Source organism: Elgaria multicarinata, chromosome 4 (assembly GCF_023053635.1).
Source record: "Elgaria multicarinata webbii isolate HBS135686 ecotype San Diego chromosome 4, rElgMul1.1.pri, whole genome shotgun sequence".
Classification (NCBI taxonomy): Eukaryota; Metazoa; Chordata; class Lepidosauria; order Squamata; family Anguidae; genus Elgaria; species Elgaria multicarinata.
In genome coordinates, this window is record NC_086174.1 from 117,279,822 (window position 1) to 117,305,381 (window position 25,560).

General features: G+C 40.5%; 1 protein-coding gene across 2 annotated transcripts in view; it reads left to right on the forward strand.

Moving 5' to 3' along the window:
* Window positions 1-25,560, forward strand: part of HMGCLL1 (3-hydroxy-3-methylglutaryl-CoA lyase like 1) — a 74,580-nt gene that overhangs the window by 29,222 nt on the left and 19,798 nt on the right. For both annotated transcript variants that reach the window (XM_063125054.1, XM_063125055.1), the window contains exons 6-7: window positions 7,246-7,309; window positions 10,635-10,823. In XM_063125054.1, coding sequence (XP_062981124.1) covers window positions 7,246-7,309; window positions 10,635-10,823 — 253 coding nt within the window. The remainder of the gene's footprint in view (window positions 1-7,245; window positions 7,310-10,634; window positions 10,824-25,560) is intronic.

The following is a 25,560-nucleotide window of genomic DNA, read 5'->3' on the forward strand; positions in this document are numbered from 1 at the left end:
TTGTTGTTGCTGCTATTATTATCATTATTATTATTATTATTATTATTATTATTTCTCCAATTGGGAAGAGATTGCCTGTGTGCTTCCTTTTTGATGGGTGCTGCGTTTTCAAGGACGTAGAAAAGAAACTGAAGATCTGGGATGTGATTAGGGTGGCCACGGATGCAGTACCATAAAAGAGGAAATGCAACATTGAAAAAAAGAGGACATGGATTTGCATAAAATTTCCATATCCTAATATACTTGTATCAATGTAAATTTTAAAATTATCATTGTAATTTCAAAAGAAATACAATTTCACAGTGGGGCAGAATGTGTGCCTGCCCCTTTAGTCTGCTGTCCAGGTCCTAAGTATTGATGGGCAAATTCAAGGCCTGTGCTGCTGTCCTTTCTTATGCTTCTTTATCTTTAAACCAGAAATGGACTGGACAGCCTTTCAAATAGAGGGTGCCTTAAAATAAAGGACAGTCCTCTCACAACTCTTCAAACAGAGGACTGTCCTCTAAAAGAGGACTCACAGCCACCCTGTGTGGCTGGCTGTCAGAAGCCATTGGAAGTGGATAGAAAAGCTTCCTAAAACCTTAAAAACCCAAGTGCCCCCCATTTGCCTCCTTCAGTTCTAAGTGCCCTTAAATATTTGTAGAATGCCCTTTGGGGTGGGGTGGGTTACATGGCCCAGGCTGAGAATCACTCTCTTTGACCATATAAGATGTTGAAGAGGGAAAGCAAGCCTGAAAGCAGGCCACTACCACCAGGCCAGGTAAGTGAAGATGAAAGGAGTGAGGGGCAGTGTTTGGGGTCTCATGGGGGCAATAGAAAACCCCATTGCAACAGGGTTTCTGAATTCAGAATTGGGTGTGGGAAACTTAACTTATTTCCCCCAATATTTCTGTAGAATGGATTGGGTTATGTTGCCCAAACTGAAATCCATTTATTTTAGTCTGGGGAAACTTAAGATGAGTTAGCAGAGGAGTTTGACTTTTTTCTTTCTCTCCTTAAATAAGGGCTGGGGTGGAAGCTTTGCCATAACTACAGGCTGTGTTCTCATTTGTTGCAGATTGGCCATTGAGAATTGGTGCTAGAAATGTACTTTCAGAAATAATTTGGAAGTTTCAGTTTTTATTTTCTGTTTTTCCTGGCAATCCAGAGTTTATATAGTAAGTGTAAATCAGTGGCAATAGGCGAATTTAATGGAAAATGTACTTGAAAGCTTCAGTGAGACTTCACTCTGTTGTCATGTTGCTACAGCTGGAGCAACATTTACTAAACCATCATATAGAACATTTATGTTGCCAGCTGTCACACTGAACGCCTAACACAGTAGAAAATATTTAAGTGTTTACTGAAAGAGTTCAAGTGCTTATTAAAAGATGAAATAGAAAAACTGTGTGGCCCAAATACTTTTCAACTTATTCATTTCATAATGGTCATTTCATAGTCTTTCTTACTTATGCACGTCATAATAACACTTCCAGTGAAGTTGATTAGCAGTAGATTTAAATTAGACAAAAACAGCCCTTCTTTCCATAACGCAGAATTGATGTATGGAATTTACTTGCTTTAATTCATGATGGCTATATGGGATCTCCAGGTTTAGAGATAAGATGATGATGATTAACATTTCTGTACTGCCCAGTAGCCAAAGCTCTCTGGGAAGTTTACAAAAAACTAAAACCTTAAAATACAATATAAAATATAATATAAAATCTATTAACATACAGAAACAATTTAAAACAATCAACAGGGCCAGTTAAAATCATACCATATGCTGTCAAATGCCTGGGAGTAGAGGGAAGTCTTAACTTTGCACTGAAAGGATGACAATGTTGGCACCAGGAGGCCTTCACTGGGGAGAGCATTCCACAGTAAGGGAGCCACCACCACAAAGTCCTTCTCCTTTGTAGCTTTACTTTGATGAGGCACCTGAAGGATACCTTTGTATAGATCTTTATAGGTCATAACCAGTACTGTTGACGTCAGTATAGTATACCTTTGACTATCACTGAAGTCAATAGTGGGGCATTCAAAATGCTGCTTAGGACCTAAAAAGCTCCATACAGCTTGGGACCAGGCTCCCTGAAAGCTTTCCTGGGTCTTAAGATCTTGGTGGGGTAGTGGTAGAAGGCCCTTCTTTCAAGACTGCCACCTTAAGAGGCGTGTTTCATAGTGATGTGAAAAAGGGCCTTCCTGGTGGCCGCTCCCGAATGCCCTGCCAAGGGAGGCTAGGTTTTCTCGCTCTGTGCTGTTCTTTTGCCAGTAGGCGAAGACATTTTTATTCAGTTAGGGCTTTGGCATGTTAGCGGGTCTGTTGGGTTAGATGTTGTTTTTATTCTGTTATTGTTTGTTTTTAATTGGTTTTTCTTGCATCTGTTTTATTATTGTTTTAATCAAGTTTGATGTATTGTTGTAAGCTGCCTTGAGTGCTGTTTTTCTTGGATGGGGTACAAATTGAGTAAATAAATGAATACACACATACATACATCCAATTGATCTGATCCAGCATGGCTCTTCTTATGTTCTTAACATCTTGGAAAATCGCAACAGGATACACCCCAAATCTCTTGTCATGTAAGCACAGTGACGCATATTTTACATATTAAATTATAATTCCATCTCTTGCTGTCCAGAGGTGTAATTCAGATTGCACAGAAAACCCAAGTATTTAAATACTACCAAGCGTAGATCTCAGTAGAACATAATTCACAGCTACTCACTTGGGTATTATTATTAGGAAATGTGAATGTGGTACATGGAGAAAAGGTTAAGCAAATACACTGTAGTCAAACTAGGGCCAGTGGTGCAGGTGGATAAAGTGTTAGGTTTTAATAAGTCCAATTGCTTGGTTAGTTAAGAAGCTCACTGGGTGGTCTTGACAAATCACTCCATCTCTATGTATAATCTGTTTCATTCACACCATTGTAAGGAAAGTCAGAGTAAGGATTGTAAAACACCTTTTTTATTTTTTTGAAAATATTTTTAATGACTGCTAGGATGCTTCCCATATCTGCTTGCATAAGAACATGAGAAAAACGGTGCTGAATCAGACCAAAGGCCCATCTGGTAACAAGAGGTATAAAGATTCTGAGGTGGAGGATGCATGGGGGAAAAAAAGCTCACATTTGGATAGCTCGCATTTTCTAGGTCACATTTGCACCCCCCACAAAATAATATTACTATTGATCCTATCCTTTCTGAATACTGGGGTGGCTTTTCAAGACAAAGGAAATAGTTGGTGGATGGCTTTGTAAAGCCATATTGCATCTCTAAGTGTACCTGGTGGGTAGGGAGCCAAGAGGGAGTGGTTGCCATTCAGTGCTGGACTAAAGGTCCTAAGAATACAAGAGCCATGCTGGATCAGACCAGACGCCTGTCTATTCTAGCATAGGGTGACCATGTGGAAAGAAGGACAGGGCTCCTGTATCTTTAATAGTTACATAGAAAAAGGAATTTCAGCAGATGTCATTTGTACACGTGCAGCACCTGGTGAAATTCCCTCTTCATCACAACAGTTAAAGCTGTAGAAGCCCTGCCTAGTGTGACCCAATACAAAAGCCATCCCAGTTATCCTGGGGAAATGGAGGGATGATCCTTCCCTGCCCCAGGGATCCCTTGTGCGTCATGTGGATGCACAGGGATGATCTCAGGATGATCCCCGGGATAAGACATGGTGTAGACATGCGCCAGGAGTGTTTACACCATAGATCCGTATAAACACATTCTGATATTGACTGTTTTATTTTCCGTTCCTTGCCTAATAATCCCCAACCTAGTGTTTACTTTTTCCACAGCAGCTACATAATGGGTTGATGTTTTCCTTCATTTCCAAATTCCCTTTCCTTGTTGGTCAAGACCAGCTCAAAACTCATCAGTGCATATGTGAATTTAAGATTTTTTATCTCCAACGTGCATCACCCTACAGTGGCTTACACTGAGCCACATTTGCTATTTTAATGGCCACTCATCTAGTTTAGAGCTCTTCACTATCACTTTTTTGTTTAAACCACTCTAAATAATTTGGTGTTTTCAGCGAACCTGCCTACCTCACTGTTCACCCCAACTTTGGATCATTTATGAACAAGTTAAAAAACACTGGTTCCAATACAGCACACATTCAATGATGCTTGAATGCCAATGAAATCAAAGGGTGTTAAGAATCTCTTTGCATGTTTTGTTGTAGACAGACTGTTTATCACACACTTGGTGCAGTTGATTTTACAAGTAGTTCTATAGGGGATTAGACTACATGATCTTCCAGGCCTAGAGAGTATAGCCTGATGAATCTCTGTACTCATTTTTGTATTTCATTTTTATTCCTTATATCTTTTGAGAGGGGTTGCAATTTGTGTGATGGGGTCTGTGTCAGATCTATAGCTTTGGTAGTTTTAAAACACTCAGACAATTTTAAATACATAAATTTTCTATCATCACCATCATCACAACTATCCATGTACATGGCGCTTTACAAAGAATAGGTTTCGAAATAGGCTGTTAACAATCCAGAGCCATGCATTTTCTCTTTGATTGGAAGACTTTGCATGAATATCCTACCCCTGTTATTTCACCCTTCCTCCCCGGCCTTCGGCATTCTGGCAGTAAACATTTGGCTGCTTTATAACGTATGGCTTCCTCCAAGGATATATCAACTGCCATGTTAAGAATGTGCCTTGGGATAGATGTCTATTCTTCTAAAATGAACTTCCAATGAAAATAAATACCTCTGCAACGAAGAGTGTAAATTATATGCAAACATACGATGTAATAATAAACAGGAAGCAGCGGCATCTGTGTGTATGACTAGGTTCTCAAGGGACTCTCTGCCTTCAGCTGTATTAGCAGCTGTGTGTATATGGCTTTGTAACTATCTCAGACAGATTCCGGCAAAAGACTGACTCCTGTGCAGAACTGTGTTTCTGCTTGGACTGATTTTCCTTTTGCTGAATGCTGCGGGTGATTAATTGCACAGCTACCCTATATGTGGCCGACATCCACCATGCATGTTCTCCTTCCATGGCCCACATCCACAGTGCAGTATAATTTTCAGTCCCAGTAGTTTTCCAGCTGGAGGACCATAGCCTGGGTTCTGTTTTTCATTCTGAATGAAGACAAGCAACAACTTTACCTCCCTCCTCTTTAGGGCAGCAGATACCTTCCTTTAAAATGCAGAGGAACATTTTATTTGCCTATTAATGCGCAAGTTTAGCTGGTGTACACTTTGAAATGGGAGGAAGGCGGAAAGGGGCTTGATTGGATTGATTTATCAAAGGGAGCCTTATCCGTTTTCATCTCTTTCTTTTGTGGAAGACAAAAATGGACATAGTACGGATGGTAGAAAGATAATACTTTAGTTAGTGAATTCCTCATCATCCCATTTCATTTCTAGTTTAGTCAAAGAAGAAGAAATTCCTATTGAATATTGCTGCTGCATTATAATACTCACCAGGACTTTATGTAAGATCAGAATAAGCCATCATCATGTGGTCTGCTGGCACGATTTTCCAGGGACACCTCCCTTGTGATCTCCCACTGTGTCTCATTATGGAAGCCCACATGTGCTGTCACTGGTTATCCTAAACAGGATTTGTGCCAGGTTTGATGGGGGTTGGGGCATGATTCCTTGGTGCCTACCCCAGCAAACATGCCAGTGGTGGTGGGCAGTGGTTCCTTTTTGTTGTTAACACTTTTACTAGAGTGGAAGGCGTGCTGCAAAGCAAAGTGCCAGCTGAGGCCACAGTTGCCCACCATCTTCTTTTCTCCAGAATGCCGCCGGGTCATGACATAGCATGAAATGAAGATGGTAGGCAGCTGCAACCTTTGCCAGCAGTGTGCTTCACAACATACCCACTGCTAATGAGGCCACTTACACATTTATTTATTTATTACATTTATATACCGCCCCACAGCTGAAGCTCTCTGGGCGGTTTACAAAAGTTAAAAACAATGAATATTAAAAACAGATATACAAAATTTAAAACCACCAAAAGTATAAAAAACAACAATATCCATTTAAAACAACTATTCTTGGGTCAGTTAAAAACTTAGCATATGTTGTTAAATGCTGTTAAATGCCCGGGAGAAGAGAAAAGTCTTGACCTGGCACCGAAAAGATAACAATGTTGGCGCCAGGTGAGCCTCGTCGGGGAGAGCTTTCCATAATTGCGGGGCCACCACTGAGAATGCCCTCTCCCTTGTTGCCATCACAAAAAAAGAGGACACAAATTTGCATATGTTAATTCATATAACTAGATGATTATTTTTTTTTAAAAAAAATGAGTCTGATTTAAATGGAAATACAACACACCTCACCATGTTGGGGGAAACTGTGGCCAGGTGACCTATATGCCTGCTCCCTTCAAGGCTCCTGCTCTTTATCCTATCTTATAGTTCTTTATCTTTAAATGAGACTTGGTCTGGCCATCCCTTCAGAGAGAGGATGCCTACAAATAGAGGACCATCCTCCTAAAGTAGGACACATGGGCACTCTACCCACTGCCCAAGTAAAATGGTTGCAAAAAAGAAAAGAAAAAGGGATGTTGGGCAACTTGAGTTGGCTCTAGTGGGCCTGCTGGAGCTCTGGCATTTGCCCGACCGTGATCCTAGATAAGTTCAGTTTCAGGTAGCCAATGGATGGAGAGACTGTCACTTATTTTGCATGGCCTCGCTAAAGAATAGGTCAGCATTTAAAGAGCAGATGTATGGGAAGTTTTCTTGTAAGCTCAGCAATGGTGCTACTTCCTTGTATTGTATATAGGACTGATGGTCAACAGAGATTTAGTGCCCCATTAAAGCACTGCAAGTAGAACTGTGTACTCCATACCATAATGATATTTAGCAGGACATTTCCATGACCCAGTTGGGATTAGGGATGTTGGAGAAATCCACAATGGATTCAGTTCATTTTTCGTTGGATCTGATTTGTGGATCCTGCAATTGACTAGCTTTTTCTGAGTCATGTGGACTTGCTGACCAATTTTTTCTTTTTAGGGAGTGGGCGATTCATGCAATTTTGTTTGTTTGACATTAACAGTTGTGTTAATGGGCATTATTAGCACAGGTCCTCGTTTGCAAATGGATGAAATTCTTGTACAAAAAATCTGATTCCACCAATCAGCAGACGCCTGAGAATGGAATGGCTTTAATGAAATCTGTACAAAATGCCCCTTAGTGCAAATATTTGAAGAATATTCCTGTTTGTAAGTTGGTGGGTGTATGTATATTACAAATGCATCTCGATTCTTTTTTCTTTAGGTATGTGTCTTGTGCATTGGGATGTCCTTATGAAGGAAATATTGAACCAGCAAAAGTTGCAGAAGTAAGTCGATTTAATTTAAGTAAAACGCGAAATCCAGAAATATATGTCTGAAGGTAAACTACACGTTGTGTTAAATGTATAGCGTGCTGCTAATCCTCACCATTTTGTTTACCTTAGTGTAAGCCTGTGGTGGATCAGGACCACTGCTTGTGAGTAGGGGAGGTTTACATTTTCCTACCCAGCCACTTCCTCTCACAATCTGCACCCCCGAGCAGCGGACTAAAAGAAGCATTTCCATTGATGCCAATTGGTTTTTTTTTTCTTTTTCGTTTCTATAGTGAAGGGTTTGAATTTGTGTGTGTGTGTTGGATGGGAAGAGACCCAGGCAGCTGTGGGGTGCTCAGAGCAGTTTCAGGTAAGGGGCACAGGGTTTGAGTGGCTCGGCGCTCACCGAGCAGCCGCCCCTGGTTGTGACATCCACCACACGAGCCCCTGCTCTTTACCTGGACCCATTGTGAATCTCCACAGCTGTCCAGGCCTCTTCAAGATTTAAATTTTTAAAAGAGAGCTGGATGGCTTTGGGCACTCACAGTGGGTCCAGGTAAGGGCAGGGGGCTCACGTGACTTTATGCCCACTGAGCAGCTGCCTCCGTACGTCACTCATTTTAAAATGTTACGATATTCCAGGCACGCAACTCTTAAGTGCTGTGGTCTGAGTCATGTGGTAGTCAATGCATCTCATCTGGAGGGCACCTACATATGAATCTCCCAGAGATCTATGATTGCACTGGATCTGTGATTGCAGGCTACCCCCAAAGTAGGGCCAGTGACCTGTGAGACTGAAATGTATGTGACAGATCTGACAAATGGTTAGCAAATCTGAGAGGGGTTCATTATAGCATCAAGTGGTGACTTACACATGTGAAAGGTCAGACATACATCATTTCAGAGCTTTCCTCTAACTTGGCAGCAATTTAAGGCACAATGTTTTTCAGTACTTTTTGCAGTACTTTCAAGTGATATAGATCTGCCCTAAAATGGCTAAGGCAAGCAGGCAGAGGGATGGAAGTGCATAATCAGGCCAATAGATAACTCACTTTGGTAGAAAAAAATTATAAGCTCCTAGCAACATGCCCCAAATCCAGGAACTATGTTATCTCTTTCTTTATGATTGCAATTACAATACCAAAAATGTGTTTCTGTTGACTGTGGGTTTCTTTCTCAAATCATGTCTCTGGGCCTGAGTCTCTGTTCACATGGAGTTTATCACAGTACGCCTCCAAGAACCAATATGTCTTACTACTTACATTTATTAAGGATAGCGGTCTTCTGATTCAGGTGGTTTTCATGTAAAACAATGTATGACATATCTTTTGACATATGGGTAACGACAGGTTTAGCTGTGCTGTTCCCAAATTTCCTATTGAAATACCATATTCGAGTCCGTTCTCTGAAAGACCTCAACATGATACTCAGAGCAGGGCTTTTCTTTTTATCAACAGCAATCCCTTTTCAGCATTTCAATGCAACTCTTGTGTTTTTTTTTCCTTCACAAAGATCCTCTGTTTTTCCATCTAATGCTTTCTTCTATAGCAGGATTTTCATGTTTTGTCGTAGTGGGCCTTGGAAAGTCATGAACATCACCCCTGCTGCCAACTCCAAAGTTTCACAGAAAAACTGTATATTCCTTGTCTTAGCCCACATGCCTGAAATGTACCTAGGTCAGCCATGGAACTGTCACATGAAACAACATAGCATCCATCAAACTACACAGCATAGCCATGGGATTCATATCCTCTTTGCAGACTTTGAACAACAGAGTTTATCCTTCCTTGTGTCCTTGATAATCTGTTCTTCAGATTAATCACATAATAGGATAACTCCAGGGACTAGTAGCTCCACACACTGTGAATCTTTATTATACCTGTCCACAAATGTCCCATTAGCAAACCTTGTGGATTACTTTACCAGTTCTGTGTCACAGTCCATTTCTAGCCCCCCCCCCTTTTTAGCTAGTCTGCATATTGGTACCATGTTGCAGTAGGGTGCATTTTTCAGTAGGTTTAAATCACAATAGGAAAACAGTTAGAAATCTGCTGAATATAAAATATTTGGAAAAACTTTGTGTTGCAAATTCTGAGTAACATTCTATGCACAGATAAGCAATGAGTGGGTTCACATGTAAAAACAACTCATGGGTTGTTTAAACCATGGGTTGACATGCATGAGCAGGAAGGAGCAAGTGTGCTGCCTCTGACACATTTCTCTCTTCCACTTTTAATTAGTAACCTATGATTGCTCTGTCCATAGGTTGTTAACATGATGGCCAAACCCAGATACTCCACGCTATTTAGGGGTTAAACAATCCAGAGTTAACCTACGGTTTGTTCTTGGGTTAACTCTCGTTAATTTACTCTCTAAACAACCCAGAGTGTCCAGGTTCGGACATCACACTAACAACCTTTGAACAAGGTGATCTTAGGTTGTTAATTGAAAGTGGAAGTGAGGAGCACACTGCTTGCTCATGCTTGCTCACTCCCACTAGATCTTTGTGATCTATGGGTTATTTAATCTGTGATTGCTGTTAAATGTGAACTGGATCAAAATGTGCTTTTTTGTGTGTGTTTTCTTTTGTATCTTCAGTGTTTGGAAAGAAGGGGAGAGGGTAGGATGAGGGAAAGTGTTATACTCCAGACTGTTCCTAATTTGCTTAATAATGGTTCAGTGATCAGCAGGCTATGCCTTAGCCCTCTGTGCTGAATTATTGTGCTACTTATTGCAATCCTGAATGCTATTTTAGATTATGAAGATTGTAGATTTTTAATGGGATCCCCCCTCCCCACATGTTTGCCTTCCTGTTTTCTGTAAAGATTTTTTTTTTAAAAAAAAATCAGATTTCCACCACCTCCTGAAAAAAGAGATAGGGGATCTAATTCACACACAATGGAAAGTCACTTTGATTTTCATGGAAATATTAAGCAGGCAAAGCAATATCAGGTGTCCATTTCACTATTAATTTGCTTAACCAAATGAAAACACCTGGCATTATAAGTTAATGTTCAACCGAAGAACTTGGTCTTACAAACCATAAAAGGACACAGCCGCCCACAGAGATGTCAAATCTAGAGAGAGAGAGAGAAAAGACTGTTTTTATGAGTTTAGATGTTCTATAAAGGCCAAAAAGGAGAAGGTAAAAACAAACCAACTGAGGATTAATATGGAAAGATTACGAAAAGCAAATGTGTGGGTTTCAGTGTCTTTTCTGTTCCTCAGAAACTCTTCATCAGCATGTGTGAATTCATAATACTTTATTATAAATAATTTTCTATTTTCACTATCAGTTCTTTTGCAGATGTTTGATTCTAGCATTTCCTCCCCTGACCAGGTATCCAAAAGGCTATATAGTATGGGATGCTATGAGGTATCTCTGGGAGACACCATTGGCGTGGGGACACCAGGCAGTATGAAAAGGATGCTGAAATCCGTTATGCTGGAAATCCCCCTGACTGCTATTGCGGTGCATTGTCATGACACCTATGGCCAGGCTTTGGCCAATATTCTTACAGCCATGCAGGTAATTTCCAACCTCTTTGGTTTTGTCCATATCCAGAATTTCAACTCCCGGTCTCATTTATTTTCATGTTTATGTAGGTTGTAGAAAGGAGGAGAAAACAAACACTGAAATGTATATGCTAAGTTCTCAAGTGTGTCAGTCATTGGATGCAACTTTGGATTGATCCGTTTTCCCCAGGAGTAAGTGGTGGTTTGTGCAATTTCCCAGAGGACTTTGGAATCCCTTTGGGATGGCTGCTCCCATAATATGGAGGTACTGGCATAGGAAAGGCCATAGCTTAGTAGTAGAACATACAAGGCCAGACCTAGCATTTCACACCCTGATGTGTCCGCATCAGTTGGCAGAGCCATGAATGGCGCAGCTCTCCCACCGCCATCTCTGCCAGGAGTGTCTGCTGCCACCTCCAGTGAGTGTCCTCGTGAGCCTGTGCCAGCCACACTCCTGCTGCGGCATTTGCTGCAGCAAGAGAACAACCGGCAGGGTTCTCTAGGGCGATCTGCTGGGTGCACTGCCAGCCCCCACTTGTTCGGTAGATTTCAAGAGGGCAAGACCCAATCCACCTTTATATTTCTCGGCCAAGTCAAGGCTGAGACCGCTTTACAGATGAAAGGCAACTCAGGAAAGCTGGCCACATCTTATGCTACTAAGGAAGGTTTAAAACAACAACAACAACCCCGCCCCCCCGTCCCCGGCCTCCTATCACTGGTCAAAGCCATTAACATTAGGGAAATGTTTTTCTCACCCTTAATGTGCAAACCTAATAGACCTTCACAGTTCAAGAGGAACCCAGCTGTCATGAAATATAGGTTTTTCTACAGCACTACTCCACATAATATGCTGTTTCTATTTTGTCTGTCCTTTTCCAAAGTTTAGGAAAAAAAGAAAATGGAAATTGGAAATATCCTCAGGAAAATAAGGTTTTCTTGACCTCAGTTGTCGACTACTGAATCGTCACATTGAAAACCTGCTGTATGTCAAGTTGATTGAGCTTTAAAAACCTGGTAATATATTAGACATGCTTCCTCTAAGGCAGAGCACTGTAAAATTATAATTCCAAATGAAGTAATGGAGACATGGATTTCATTCCTACATTTGTTATTCACTACAACAGTCACAGTTGGAAGCTACCTAGGTTGAAAGTGCACATTTGCCTTGTCTTGTTAACTAAGAAAGACAGGAATTAATCTGCATGTGTATAAAGGAGCCTTAAAAATGAAGCCTGCAGAATTCATTATCTGGTATGCTCCAATGGCAAGCATTTTTCTAGCAAAACCGCTTTTCTTTCTGCAGAGTTGAGCTACCTTTTCTAATTTTTCATAGCAATGTTTAAAACTCCATGCAAAAATGCAGTATAGTGTTCTGGCAGTGTGGTTGTTCTGGCACTGTAGTTCGGTTGATTCCTTAATATATGAAAGATTGGGGATGGGAGAAAATGAAAAGGGTGAGAGGCAAAGTGGTTCAGACTATGTACATTTTAATGTCAAAATGTGGCTGTGGGGAAACCTATCCAGTCATTAGATGAGCTTCTGTGATGTCACCGAATAATCATTCTGGTCTAAATATTTAGGGAATGAAATACAGTGAAGTACATGGTTGAAACAATCTAGCTTTGGAGGGGATGGGAGGTGAGTATGATTGATTGTGAAGGAGAAACCTCACACAAACATTTGAGACAGAAGGAATTGTGGGTGCCGAGGATTAGTTAAAAACAGAATTGGAAGAGTTCCTACAAAGTAGGAGGTAAGTAGCAAGGACCCCAGAGGTAGGGTGCATATAAATAGAGAGAAGGCTGTTTAAGAAATGAAACCTGAAACTGGGTAAAGGAGTGTGAAGATTTGAGGCCTACTGAGGCAAGGTATTAAAGTCAGGCCTTAGAGGCCTGGGGGTTTTCTGTTGGAAGAGGGTATCCCTAAGAGGAGTAGTTTCATTTCTCCAGTTAAGTTTCATTTCTTTAAGTCTGCAACAGTACTTTCAGTTTTGGGATAAGAGGGGATAAAAGGAGAGAACCAAATAGAAAGACCAGAGCATAAGGAAGGAGCAGCAAGATGCAGCTTGAAGAAGTCTAGGAGCAGCTTAGGGTAAAAGAACTTGCATTTTTGTAACTTTTATTTTCTTGTAATGCCATTTATTTATTTATTTATTTATTACATTTATATACTGCCCCACAGCCGAAGCTCTCTGGGCAGTTTACAAAAGTTAAAAACAGTAAACATTACAAGTATACAAAATTTACAAAACATAAAAACAGCAGTATAAAAACAACAGTATCCATTTAAAAACAATAGTTCTGGGGGTCCGTTAAAAAACAAACTTAGCATTGTTAAATGATGTTAAAAGCCTCAGCTCTAACTAAACACCTTGACTAAACACCTTAAGTTGTAAGTTGCTTGTTTTACTTTACTAGTAAACTGTTGTGTTAAATCTAAAGTGTCTGGAGTGCCACTCACTCCACATCTACAGCCTAAACCCCATGTTACCGGGAAGAGGTGGTAAAAAGAAGGAAGGTGGGACTCTTAAGGAGGCAGAGATCCTTAGGGGCCCAGATCATAGAAGGAACCCTGACAAAGGGATAGAGGTCTGAGGAAGGGAAAAGACCAGGGAAAAAAGGAAAAAAGGAATGGGAGAGGCAATGAGTGACTCAGGCCATAGCTAGACCTAAGGTTTATCCCTGGATCATCCAGGGGTCAAACCTGTTCATCTAGGTGACACACAGGGGATCCAGTGCTCAGGCAGGGGCGAACCCTGGATGATCCCAGGATAAACCTTAGGTCTAGCTGTGGCCTATGTCCCAATCTAAGTTTGCAACATCTCTCTTTCACAAGACTATAATTGATGGATAGGTTGTATTAACCACTGTAGGTATCTACTTATTATATGTATTTGTGTAATGTGTTTTGTGATATTCAAGAGCTTGTATATGATTACATTGCTTCATTATAAGATATTGCTTACTTTCTCTCACATGAAGCCATAGCCATTCAAACAAGCTAAATTAATGGTTGAAAATAAAGCACACTTTACTGCTAGCAGATAGTGAGCTCATATGGGCTATCTGGAATCATGGAGCCAAGAAGCCTGTTAACTATGAGCAGGGTGGGGAATTGAAGTGAAGCTACAGAACGTGCCAGAGAAGGTTTATGAACCAGAAGTCCCAGAGTTCCATAATCCCCGTTGGCATTTCCTGTTTGCAGGAAAAACCAACAGGGTGTGACAAGAGGAGCAAAGGACAAAACACCATCATAAATCAGGTACACTGAGATTCCAGGGACAGTGGGAGCCAGTTCTGCTGAGAGGATTTACAGGCCTGGGAACATATGTGAGTAGATGAATTAGATTTCTGGTCTCCAGAGTGCACAGAAGAATTGATAGTAGATCCCGGGGACAGGAAACAGCATTGCTGTTTAAAGCATGAGCACACACCACACACAACAGGATAGTGTAGGTTTGGTGTGTGTGTGCAGGGCCTGAAAGAGGAGAAGAGGAAGGGGAAGTCCTGTTGCATGAGTAGGACATGGGATTTAACCCACAGATTCTAATCTTGAGAAGCTACACTGATTACATCCAGCCAGACTTGTCACATTTTTTTCTCTCCTTATAATTTCCCCATGTGTTATAGTTTCCCTATCTGTCCTCAGGATAATTTTAGGGTGTAGCCAGAGAGCAGTTTCTGGGCCTTTTGACAAAAGCCTCACATATTCTAATGTTACTAAATAATAAATGGTTAGTAGTCAAACTAGAAGCAGCAACAGTGAGTAAGACATCATTAAAAAGAAAAATCTTTGGAGAAGTTATTAAGAACATTAGAAGTTGGTCTTGTGGAATTTGACATTATTCCAGTCTAAAGTACTCTGAGAAGGTTTCTTTGAGTTTTGTTCCTCAGGGCCAAACAACACATTGCACAGGAAATCTGTGACTGGATCTCCTGACTTTTTGATTTTTCCTTAAAAGCTGCCCAAGGGGGGCGGGGGGCGGAATGCACCCCAAATTTGATCAAGAGTTGCAGAGTTGTGGAAAGGGGTATCACTTTTGCTCTCGGCCTGTGGGTCAGAGAGACCCACAGGCTTCCATGCCCCAATGTTTTCTGCTCTTAAGTCAGCGCTCTGCAGACACTCGTAGGATCATAAACAACTTCCTCTTTATTAGGAGCATGCTATTAGGAGCATACCCTCCTTGTAGCAAAACAAAACAGCTTTTGAAGACTTCTGCATAAACACTGAGAGATGGGACAAATGAGAGCCACACCCAGTTTGATCAGACTGGCCCTGCAGATGTTTTGCCTGCAACTTCCTCAGTGCTGGCTAGGACTGATGAGAATTGTAAGACAAAATATTTAGAGGACCACAAATTGACCACCTCTGGACTAAACCATATCAGGCAAGTACATAAGGAGAACCATGCTGGAACAGACCAAGGGTCCATCTAGTCCAGTACTCTTTTCACACAGTGGCCGACCAACTGTAGACCAGAAACCCACAAGCAGGATACGGTACATCAGCACCCTCCCACCCATGTTCCCAGCAACTGGAATATATAGGCTTTCTGCCACTGATACTGGAGGTAGCACATAGAATCATAGAATAGCAGAGTTGGAAGGGGCCTACAAGGCCATCGAGACCAACCCCCTGCTCAATGCAGGGATCCACCCTAAAGCATCCCTGACAGATGGTTGTCCAGCTGCCTCTTGAATGCCTCTAGTTTGGGAGAGCCCTCAACCTCCCTAGGTAACTGATTCCATTGTTGTACTGCTCTAACAGTCAGGAAGTTTTTCCTAATGTCCAGCTGGAATCTGGCTTCCTTTAACTTGAGCCCGTTATTCCATGGGCCAAAGGGGAAGGGGACTGTTCCATTAGAGTCAAATTCAGTATACCATAGCGGCTGTTTAAGACTTACCCTAGTACCATTTTCTTAAATCACCCCTGCTGTTATTAGCCCCGATGGGGAAAAGTAGACAGGTAGCTGAGCCCCTGGACACACACACCTCAAATTAATGAGAGAACCTCATGATTTGTTTCTATATTTAGCATCATGCTAAGAACCATCGATACTGGGTATGTTTTTTTCAGTAGATGAACTACTGTGCTGGAAAAACTGGTTTTATTTATAATATACAAGCAGCAGCCATCCACCCACGCACTCACAATGGCCACTAAAGGCTAGTAAGTTTTGCCTCCCACCCAAGGCATGCTGGGAGTTCCACCCAAGACATGCTGGGAGTTCTAGGTGTAAGCCTTGGTTTTTATTAAATTCTTTAAAAAAAAACCTTAAATCCCCAAATTTGGTGTTTTTAGATTTTTCTGATACATTGTACAACCAGACCTATCAATGTGCCAAATTTCAAGTTTTTAACTCATCTGTAAGTGGGTAAAAATTTCCAGAAATATATTGCACACACTGCCACTGCGATAAGCTGATTGGTATTAATGAGTAAGCCACTACAATTGGGTTTTAACATTATTTTAAACTGATGTGTATTTAACTTTTGTTTCTATGGCCACAGCTAGACCTAAGGTTTATCCTGGGATCATCCAGGGTTCGCCCCTGCCTGAGCACTGGATCCCCTGTGTGTCACCTAGATGAACAGGTTTGATCCCTGGACGATCCAGGGATAAACCTTAGGTCTAGCTATGGCCTATGTGTCCTGTTTCTTTGTAATGGCTTTTGCTACACACACACACACACACACACACACACACACACACACACACACACACTTGTATTGTATTGTATATCATGAGCCTTGTGTGGCACAGAGCAGTAAAGCAGCAGTTTCTGCAGCTGAAACTCTCCCCATGGCCTGAGTTTGATCCCAGCGGAAGCTGGTTTCGGGCAGCTGGCTCAGGTCGACTCAGCCTTCCATCCTCCAGAGGTCGGTAAAATGAGTACCCAGTTAGCTGGGGGAAAGGTAATAACGGCTGGGGAAGGCAATGGCAAACCACCCCGCTGCAAAGTCTGCCAAGAAAATGTCAACGAAAGCTGGCGGCTCTCCAAGAGTCAGTAATGACTCAGTGCTTGCACAAGAGGTTCCTTTCCTTTCATTGTATATCTCACACACACATACTTTCTGCTTTATAGGTAGAGAAGACCTGTTACACTTACTGCTTTTTGCCAGAATTTGCTTTGCTTCCTGAAGTATATATTGGCCATATGAGTAATGGATATCCAAAAATATCTAGGCTCTATTGTTTCTTAGGCTATTCTACTGCTCCCTCTTAAGTAAATGGAAAGCTGGAAATCTTGTCTTGAATTTCCGCAGTTCTGTAACACATATGTTAAAGAAATAGAACCTGTGAATTACAGACTGAATCTTCCACTACCTTGTTGGTATGACTTCCACAGCAGAAAACATTATTTTCCATTTGTAATTTCTGTTTCAGCCACTTATCAAAAATTCTGTTCATTACTCATTTCTAAGCCTTAATATTAATTTCCAATACAATGCTTTCAAAAATCAAAGCACACAATGTTCACAATATATCACGTATTTTGCAACGACTTCTCTGAAAGTTAAAAACCCAAGCCAGATCGGATAATCATTCTGGTTTTATGCCGATCTAACAAATTTTATCTTAACCTTGACCTTTGTACACGCATTCCCTCCCTAAATCCCAAGCATTCAAGTTTTTATTTCATCATCAAATAATCCACTTCTACTCCATAAATTAAACATAACCAAAATTAAATTAAAATATGAATACGATAGAAGCTATAAAAATGTGTCAGGCATCCCTCGATGTGCGTCCATTTTAGATATTTCACTATAGATAACGTCACCATAGGTGTCTTGGTGTAGTGGCAGTTGTAGGGTTTTTTCTACCCCATTTCTGTCTAAACTACATGTAGGATAGCACCCTAAATGTGTTTAGCATCAGGGCAGGAGAAGAAAAATTCATTTTATTCTTGCGGTCATGATAAACGTGAGAAAGCGCATGCTCAGAGTATTTCTTTCTTTTTCATCAAGCTTAGCAAATGTTTTGTTCACTCTAATAAATCAAGAGTGTAGGAGCAGTTGGAAAGCATGGAATGGCAAGGAAGAGAAATTATAGTTGTGTCCTTCACAACTGAAGCAATTCCATGGCTGCATAAAGTATGGGGAGTGGACATAAAACCATTAAGTCCAGGATCTAAAGTTACCTAGCAGTACCACTAGTTAAAACCAGTTACTATGTTGAGTTGTAGTAGCAGTAGTACTGGCAGAGGCAACAGTAACTAATCTCAACAAAACATTGGCCCCATTCAGAAGACACCTTAAAACATGGCTTTAACCATGGCGAATAATGCAAAAAGCCTTATTCGCCATGGTTAAAGTCATGGTTTAAGGTGTCTTCTGAACACAGCCTGGCTTTCTGGCTTAACCACCATGGTTAAAGTTATGGTTTAAGGTGTCTTGTGAATGGGCCCATAGTAATGATTCAGGCAAAACCAAGCTGTAATGCAACCCTGCCCAGGTTTGTAAAAGAGCAGGTATTGTAGAAATCATGTAAAGTACATTGGATGAAGCTCTCTTGTTGGAGAATGGAGCATTATTAGAGAAGTACTGAACAGTCAAACATCTAAACTGTAAGCAAGAATATTTATTCCACATTCAAATATAACAGTATGAAAAAAAACCACTGTTAGTTGAATACCATTCATTTAAGAAAAGCGTTTTGGACCCTCTATAAAAAGCACGACCTGTTCTGTAAACTGAATTCTATTCAAGGCAATGTCAAGGTGATGTAAACCCCCAGCAGTCTGTATTCTAACCTTGCAGAGACCTCCTCTTATATAAAAATGTCCCAATCAGCCTTTTCCTTCTTCTTTGGAGGTCTGCAACAGCTTCCTATAAATAATGGTTTGTCATTTATTTCAGCTAAATACAGCCTTTGTCATGCTATACAGCCTACACATGCAATTTTACTCAAGACACTCTATTTACTTAAACAGGCAGCCACGCCTCCTTCTTTTGCTGACTTTGTCACTTCTATAAATTCTATAGTCTGATATTTTAATATTCCTGTTTGTGGGTTCAGCCAAGTTTCAGTCACTGGGCAAACCCTCAGCCATTCTTCTGTTTAAAATCTTATTGTTTTGAAATATTACTTCATATGCTTTTTACATTTGAACCAAAACACACTTTGTATAAAGAAATTATTATATTCCAACAATGTTCAATAGCATCAACAATTAGCTCAATTCTCAAACGCTCTACCCTGGAGGAATTTTTTTGGGTGTTTTTTTTAAAAAAAAAAAAAAAAAACATTTCCGCAAATCTTCAGAATAAATGGCTTGGATATTGTAATCTTAACCTTTGAATGTTTTGGCTAAACAGACTGCCATCTTTCACTACCTTCTCTTTTGTAAAAATAACACATATAAAACCTAACTTCCTTGGTAATTTCTTAGGCAGATTCAGCTTGTTCGTCCAATATTATTTTGGAAGTAGATATCCTAGTAGCACAAACCACTACTGTCAGATGGGATGCTTTCCCCACCAAGTATAATCCTGGTAGTCTGGGCTAGGAAGTGCTACCATTTGGAGAACACGATTTGCTTGGAAGTCAGCAGTATCCCAGTTTTGCCTATTACAGATGCTGGAAACAGACACTTTGGAAGACATTCTCAGGAGTGTCCAAGTCAGGGAAATGCAAAAAGCAGTAACTGTCCTTTCCATGAACTAGAGTAACAAGGAAAGGACAGGGGTGAGTGAGTAATGTCCCCACCAGAACAGAAAAAGTAATGGTTATAAATATGACATACTGTGCGCAAGGTACAAAAGTTAGCAAAAATCCAGAAAACTGCAAGAATTTTACAGCCTGCAGTGGCAAACGGGGAGGGGTATTCTTGAGTTATTTTTGTCATTCGTAAATCATTCGTAAATCTTGTTTGCAGTCTTCCTTATATGTCTTCTGAATGTCTTGCTAGTTTATTTCTCCTGCTAAACAAGCTTGTTATTTTAAATTCATTTAACCAGAGATAAAAGATTTTACAAACATATAAAGCTTGAATGCATAAGCCATGGTGCTTGATTTCATGGCTACTGTGGCAACCACGGGACTGTCTTCAGCCCAGCACACATTCTAGACTTGGTTTTCTCAACTGCGCAGGTGAATAGTGATCTGAAAATGGAGGATTTGACTACTATTCCCTTGTCTATGGCCAGATCACTTCCCTGTTGAGGTTTAAACTGACAGTGGTTGCAGTTGTGTGGGGCGTATTGAAATGGTCTGCTCCTGGAGGCTAATGGATTCTGACATTTTGTACTTATTCACAATTAATTCAACTTTGGAGAGAGCATGTATCTTCAGATTATACTGCCATGGGTACTCATATGACCCCACAATGTGCCAACATCTTCATGGCTTTCTTGAGATAATACTTCACATACTTGCATGCTCCCAACTTCCACCCAGAAGACATCACAAAATCCACCATGGAGGTGACAGCATATTATTTATTATGGATTGGATCCAGTATAAGCCTTCTGTGGATGGAAGGAATCCTTCCATTAACAGGAGGCTTTTGATCCAGCAGAGCTTTTCTATGGGGCAGAGTGGGGGAGTAGGTGATCTTCACCAATACCCTTCCCCCCCCTGCAGTCTCTGGTGGTCATTCTGTAGATCTAGGGAAGCTGGCCTTGAGGGTTGCAGAAGGAAGGGGAATTTACAAAAATGATCTCCTCCCTCCCTCCACTTGCAGTGACCCCCCACTGGTGGAATAAAACAATGGATCCAATCCTGACTGTATGTAAATTAGCAAATCTAGTATTGAGAGGTGGCTTTTATTATGATCATAATTGGTATCTTGCAGATGAATTCAGGGAGTTCTGGGAGCACACTCTGAAATGAAAAGTGCTGGTATGATAATCTAATAAGAGAGTAAATAACATTTGTTTTAAAATTAGGACAGCTTTTAGGGCTGTGTTGGGTTCACTCACAGAACACGGAAGCTGGGTAGGTAGTATGAATCTTGACAATAGTATGAACTGGGAGGGGTTGTGGAATTTATAGAGAGAGCAAAACTCAGTGTTGACAAGACACTTACGTTCAGCACAATACCATTCAACAGCAGAGATTTGGCAGCAACTAAGATAATTCTGCTTTCTGAACTTTGATTAAGTTATGAGTGTTTGGTTTGAGCTTTTGGAAGAAGTTTGGCTTCAGTTCAAAATTTCAGCGGCCTTTCTTCCAGTTTTTCATTTTCTGTTTTCTTTTTGGAATTTAGCATTCCAAAAATATATATCAAATCACCCATCAGGAGTTGCCATGTCAACTAGGGATAAGATCTATGCAATGTTTAGAGATTTTAAAGTTCAGAAGCCTTAATTTCATTGAAGAAAAAGGGCTGACGGTAGGGATGTATTTCGGTCCACCACTTTACATGCTTCTTTCTCGCATGGTTTCCTCTGGGCTTTGTTAAATTGCTTTCTACTGGAGATAATTTGTATTTCAGCGTTTCTAATTAAATATGCAACTCTTCCACTGTGCATTTTCCAGCTCTAAATAGCCAGCTGGTATTGTCTGTCACAGATATCATTGCCTGCTTCCATTAGCATAAGAAATAATTGTTTGCTTTTGCCTCCCAGGAGGTGTTTTTTTTGGAAGCATTTTATACTCCTTAAGTAGTCAGAGGTTGGCTTATATCATTAAACAAAAAACTTATGGTTTACAAAACAACGTTAAGGCTCTATAGTGTTCAATCAAACACCAAAAAGCAGGGAAATTGGGAGTTAAGGCTCACAAGCCTTAACACCACATCCTCCCTAAGGAGGCAGACAGTGCCAGTGAAATTCTCATTCTCCCAAAGTAGATATTAACCATGAGGACAGGATGGAGAATAGGATATGCAGAGGTGACTGTGGGGTTGTGGAAAACTGATGACGAACAACTTAGGGCCACCTACTTCCCTTTTTTGTTTACAAAATGAAAACATATACAGCTAAAGCTTATAAATAGAAATATACAAAAGTTAAAAACATAATTAAATGCATTTCAATATTAAAACATTTAAAACTTTTAAAATATATAACAATTTAAAAGTCCAAGCTATATAGAGAAGTCCAGATTATTTGCCAAAGGCCTGCTGGAACAAAACAAGTTTTGCCTGGCTCCAAAAACACATCAAGAGCCAGTCTAGACAGCAGTGATTAGAAAGAAAATACATGTGTACATTATGCAAAATACACTACAGTTTAACTGTTTCTAAACCTTATTAGAAAAACAGTGTGACTAGGCTGAAATCAAAGTTGTAGGCCCAGAAGCACTTCGAAAGGTTTCAGATTTGTACTTAAAAACTTACACTGTCCTAAACTAATTAAATGAAGTGTTTGAAGCTTTCAGTTTTATAGCAGTATGGACCAAACTCTTAGAAACAGGAAAGGAGCACTGTGTGTGTATGAGGGGGGGGGGGCAGAGGGATTAAAAGGAATGTATAGCTACCTATTCCAAAGAGAAATCTGAAGACCAGGTTATCATGGATCCAGATAACACGCTAAACCATGCTTCTTAACCACAAAATGGTTAACGGAATGCATTAACCTTAAGTTCTACACCTTGCTTCACCAGTGAGCAAAAAAGCAAACTGGCCTTGGGGAAAGATAGCCCAAAATACTCTAAAAGAAGAAGGAAAACATATTCCAAAAGAGAAAAGAGAACTCTTCTTCTCTCAAAAGGGAGGCAAGAACCAGACTGAATCTGCTTATAAACTAAAATTTCAATCCCATTCAATTCCATAGCTTCCTTGTGGTAGGGTCTGAAACCAGGCTGTTTAGTGGTTAAAGCAAAACTCAACAATCATAAGGGATGATTAAAAGAATTCATATGAACAAAAAGGTAAAGGAAGCATGAGCAAAAGTGTAGTACTTATTTAAATATTTTTGCCCTACTTTTTGCAGTGTATAAAGAGGCTTACAAAAAGTTGTTAACTTTAGGATTTTTGTGCTGGAAAGGAGAGGAAATTCTCAGTAATGTCTCTCACTCTCCCACTTCCAAAGTTCCAGGCAGTTTTAAAAAGGCTACAATCCCCTACCCACTTACCTGGGAGTAAGACAATTACACTCAATGGAACTTGCTTCTGAGAAAACACTGATGATTCCACTAAGGAAATGACTGTGCTAGAGGAGGCAGGCAGCCATTTTACTTTCAAACTCAAATCTCCTCTAGGACCTCGAGCAGTACAAGTTTAAAAAACTGAAATTCAAGATAAAGAGATGAAACTTGGCACCATGGTAGCTCTTAAGTAGGGATTTAGCCATGCCAAGTTTGAAATAGATCTGTTCATGCCTTGATTTTTAGGATTTTTGTTAAAGTTCAAGGGATGAACGGATCTGCTTTCCCAAATATGGTCATCCTATGCATACCTCACCTAGGTCTCCTAAACTGCTTGGCTGCAGACTTAATCTTTTCGCTCAAGACTTAACCCTAGGCCTTCCTGCCTCTCAGATCCTTGAAAAGTGTGCAGAGAGGTGCTTGCTTGCTTGCACTCTGGATGGCTCTTGGGCAGGATCTACACTACTGCGTTATTCTTTTATTTTATTTATTTATTTACAATATTTATATACCACTCCCTGTTCAAAATTTCAGAGCAGTGTACAAGATAAAATAAAATAATGGTTTATAATGGTATACAATGGTATTGACAACTGTTGGGGCCCATGACACACTCCTTATAACATTTTCAAACCGCTTTCAAAGTATTATATCCTGCTTGGTGTAGATCTGGCCTTGAACAACATTAAACCCTTTCCTATTACACTTCAGCCCAACCTGTTTAAGTAAGGGACCTGGAGCAAGACCTGCTTGGGCGGCGGGGGTGGGAAGGAATGCCATACATTCTGGACCATACCATAATATGTAGGCCAGTCTTTCCCAGCCTGGTCCCCTCCAGATGTTTTGGACTTCAGCTCCCATCATACCCAGTGAGCAGGGCTAATGGTCATGCATCCTGGGAGTTGTAGGCCAAAATGTTTGGTTGGTACCAAGTTGGAGAAGGATGCTATAGACATGGGAGGGGGGGGCACTGAAGAATCACCAAAACAGAGGACAAAAGAGTGATGTAAATTTGCATATGATAATTTTTATGTTTCAATGCAAATTTAGAAATTATTATTAAAATAGAAATACCATACGACCGAGTGACCGGCTGTGTGCCTTGCTCAAGTGCAGTTGATGGACTACTTCAAGGCCCAGCTCTTCCTTCTGATGGTACTTCGTCTTTAACTAATTATTCCCTTGACTTGGACTGGACAGTCCTTCAAATAGAGGATAGCCCTTCATTAGAGGACTGTCCTCTGTAAAAGAGGACACCTGGCCACCCTAGTAGACTAGGAAGAAAAGGGATTTGGCAAAGGATTCAAAGAATGTGCAATATATGGGAATCACCCAAAGTAGATGAAAGCAAGCAAACTCTCTCCTTCTCTTCCCCTTGATCTCCTTATTTACTCTGTGTTTAGCAAGATTGGGTTGGACACTTCCCTCTGTCACCCACCAAGAGGTGGAGCAATACAAAACACACTGAGCTCATGAGGGAATTGGATAGCAGTTGAATGCTGCTTTCCCATATGTTTTTTTCCCCTCCTCTCCACTTCTTATTCTAAGATAGAAAATTATTCAAGTCATCTCATCAGGTTTTCATCACGTTCAATATTCAAGAATCAAGAAAGGCCAGCAGGCAAAGGGACCCTGCCCAGAGCTAAGAAAGACACAGGAAAAGCAGCTTTATTTCTCACTGTTTCCCAGTTATCAGCGCCATGCCTGTGTGGTGCTCTGAACAATATATTTTGGAAAGGGCAATGTGAAAAGGGGAGTGTGTTTGCATTTACAGGTAGTCTGACATGGGCCTAGTTAGAAAGGGAACCAGGTTCTAGGAAGAGGTTGAGGAAATTGAAAGGAGCATTTTACTGATGAGGAATTCATGAGAGCTGGCGGGTTCTCTCTCTCCCTCCCTCCCTCTCTCTCTCTCTCTCTCTGTGTGTGTGTGTGTATGTAATTTCCCCACTGCTTTGCAAGTTTTTTTCAAAAAAATATCCTGAGTCTAAGCCTGCACTGGCAAAATTCCCACCTTGTAAAATGTCTGTGAACGTTTCTCATCCCTTCTCTTCCTTTACAAAACTCAAGGGAAGGAGATTCCACATCTTCCCTGAGCTGAGCATCTTGGACAATTGCTGCCATAATGAGGAAATTTTATTATTTGATAGCCCAACCCAAGTGCGACTTGAAACAGTTGCTTCAATGAGGAATCTCCCTGCTATCACTCTATGTAGCTATTTCCTCTTTTCTTCATGAAATTAAAAATGGTTCTTTTAGGCCAGTAATGTTCAATATTTATTTATTTATTTATTTATTTATTTATTTATTTCACTTATATACTGCTCCCATAGCCAGGGCTCTCTGGGCGGTTTACAGAAATTCTAAAATTGAGATAAAAACAAGTATACAAAATTTAAAACTCTAAAACACAGAACATACACACATAAAGCATTAAAAACCGTTAAAAAACTAAACATGTGGGTGATTAAGATGTGCCGCCATATGCCTGGGCAAAGAGGAAAGTCTTAACCTGGCGCCGGAAAGATTACCACAGGAAATGTGGAAAACCATTCCATTTTTAAAAAAACCTTAGTTCTCACTTGTCATGCATTGTAATATACACACAACATACTTTAAAAACAACAACAAAACACTTTTTGGCTGTTTGCTTCTGGATTCTTTTCAGTTTGCCTGGGACAATTTCTTTTTTAAAAGAAATGGTGATAACAATTTCA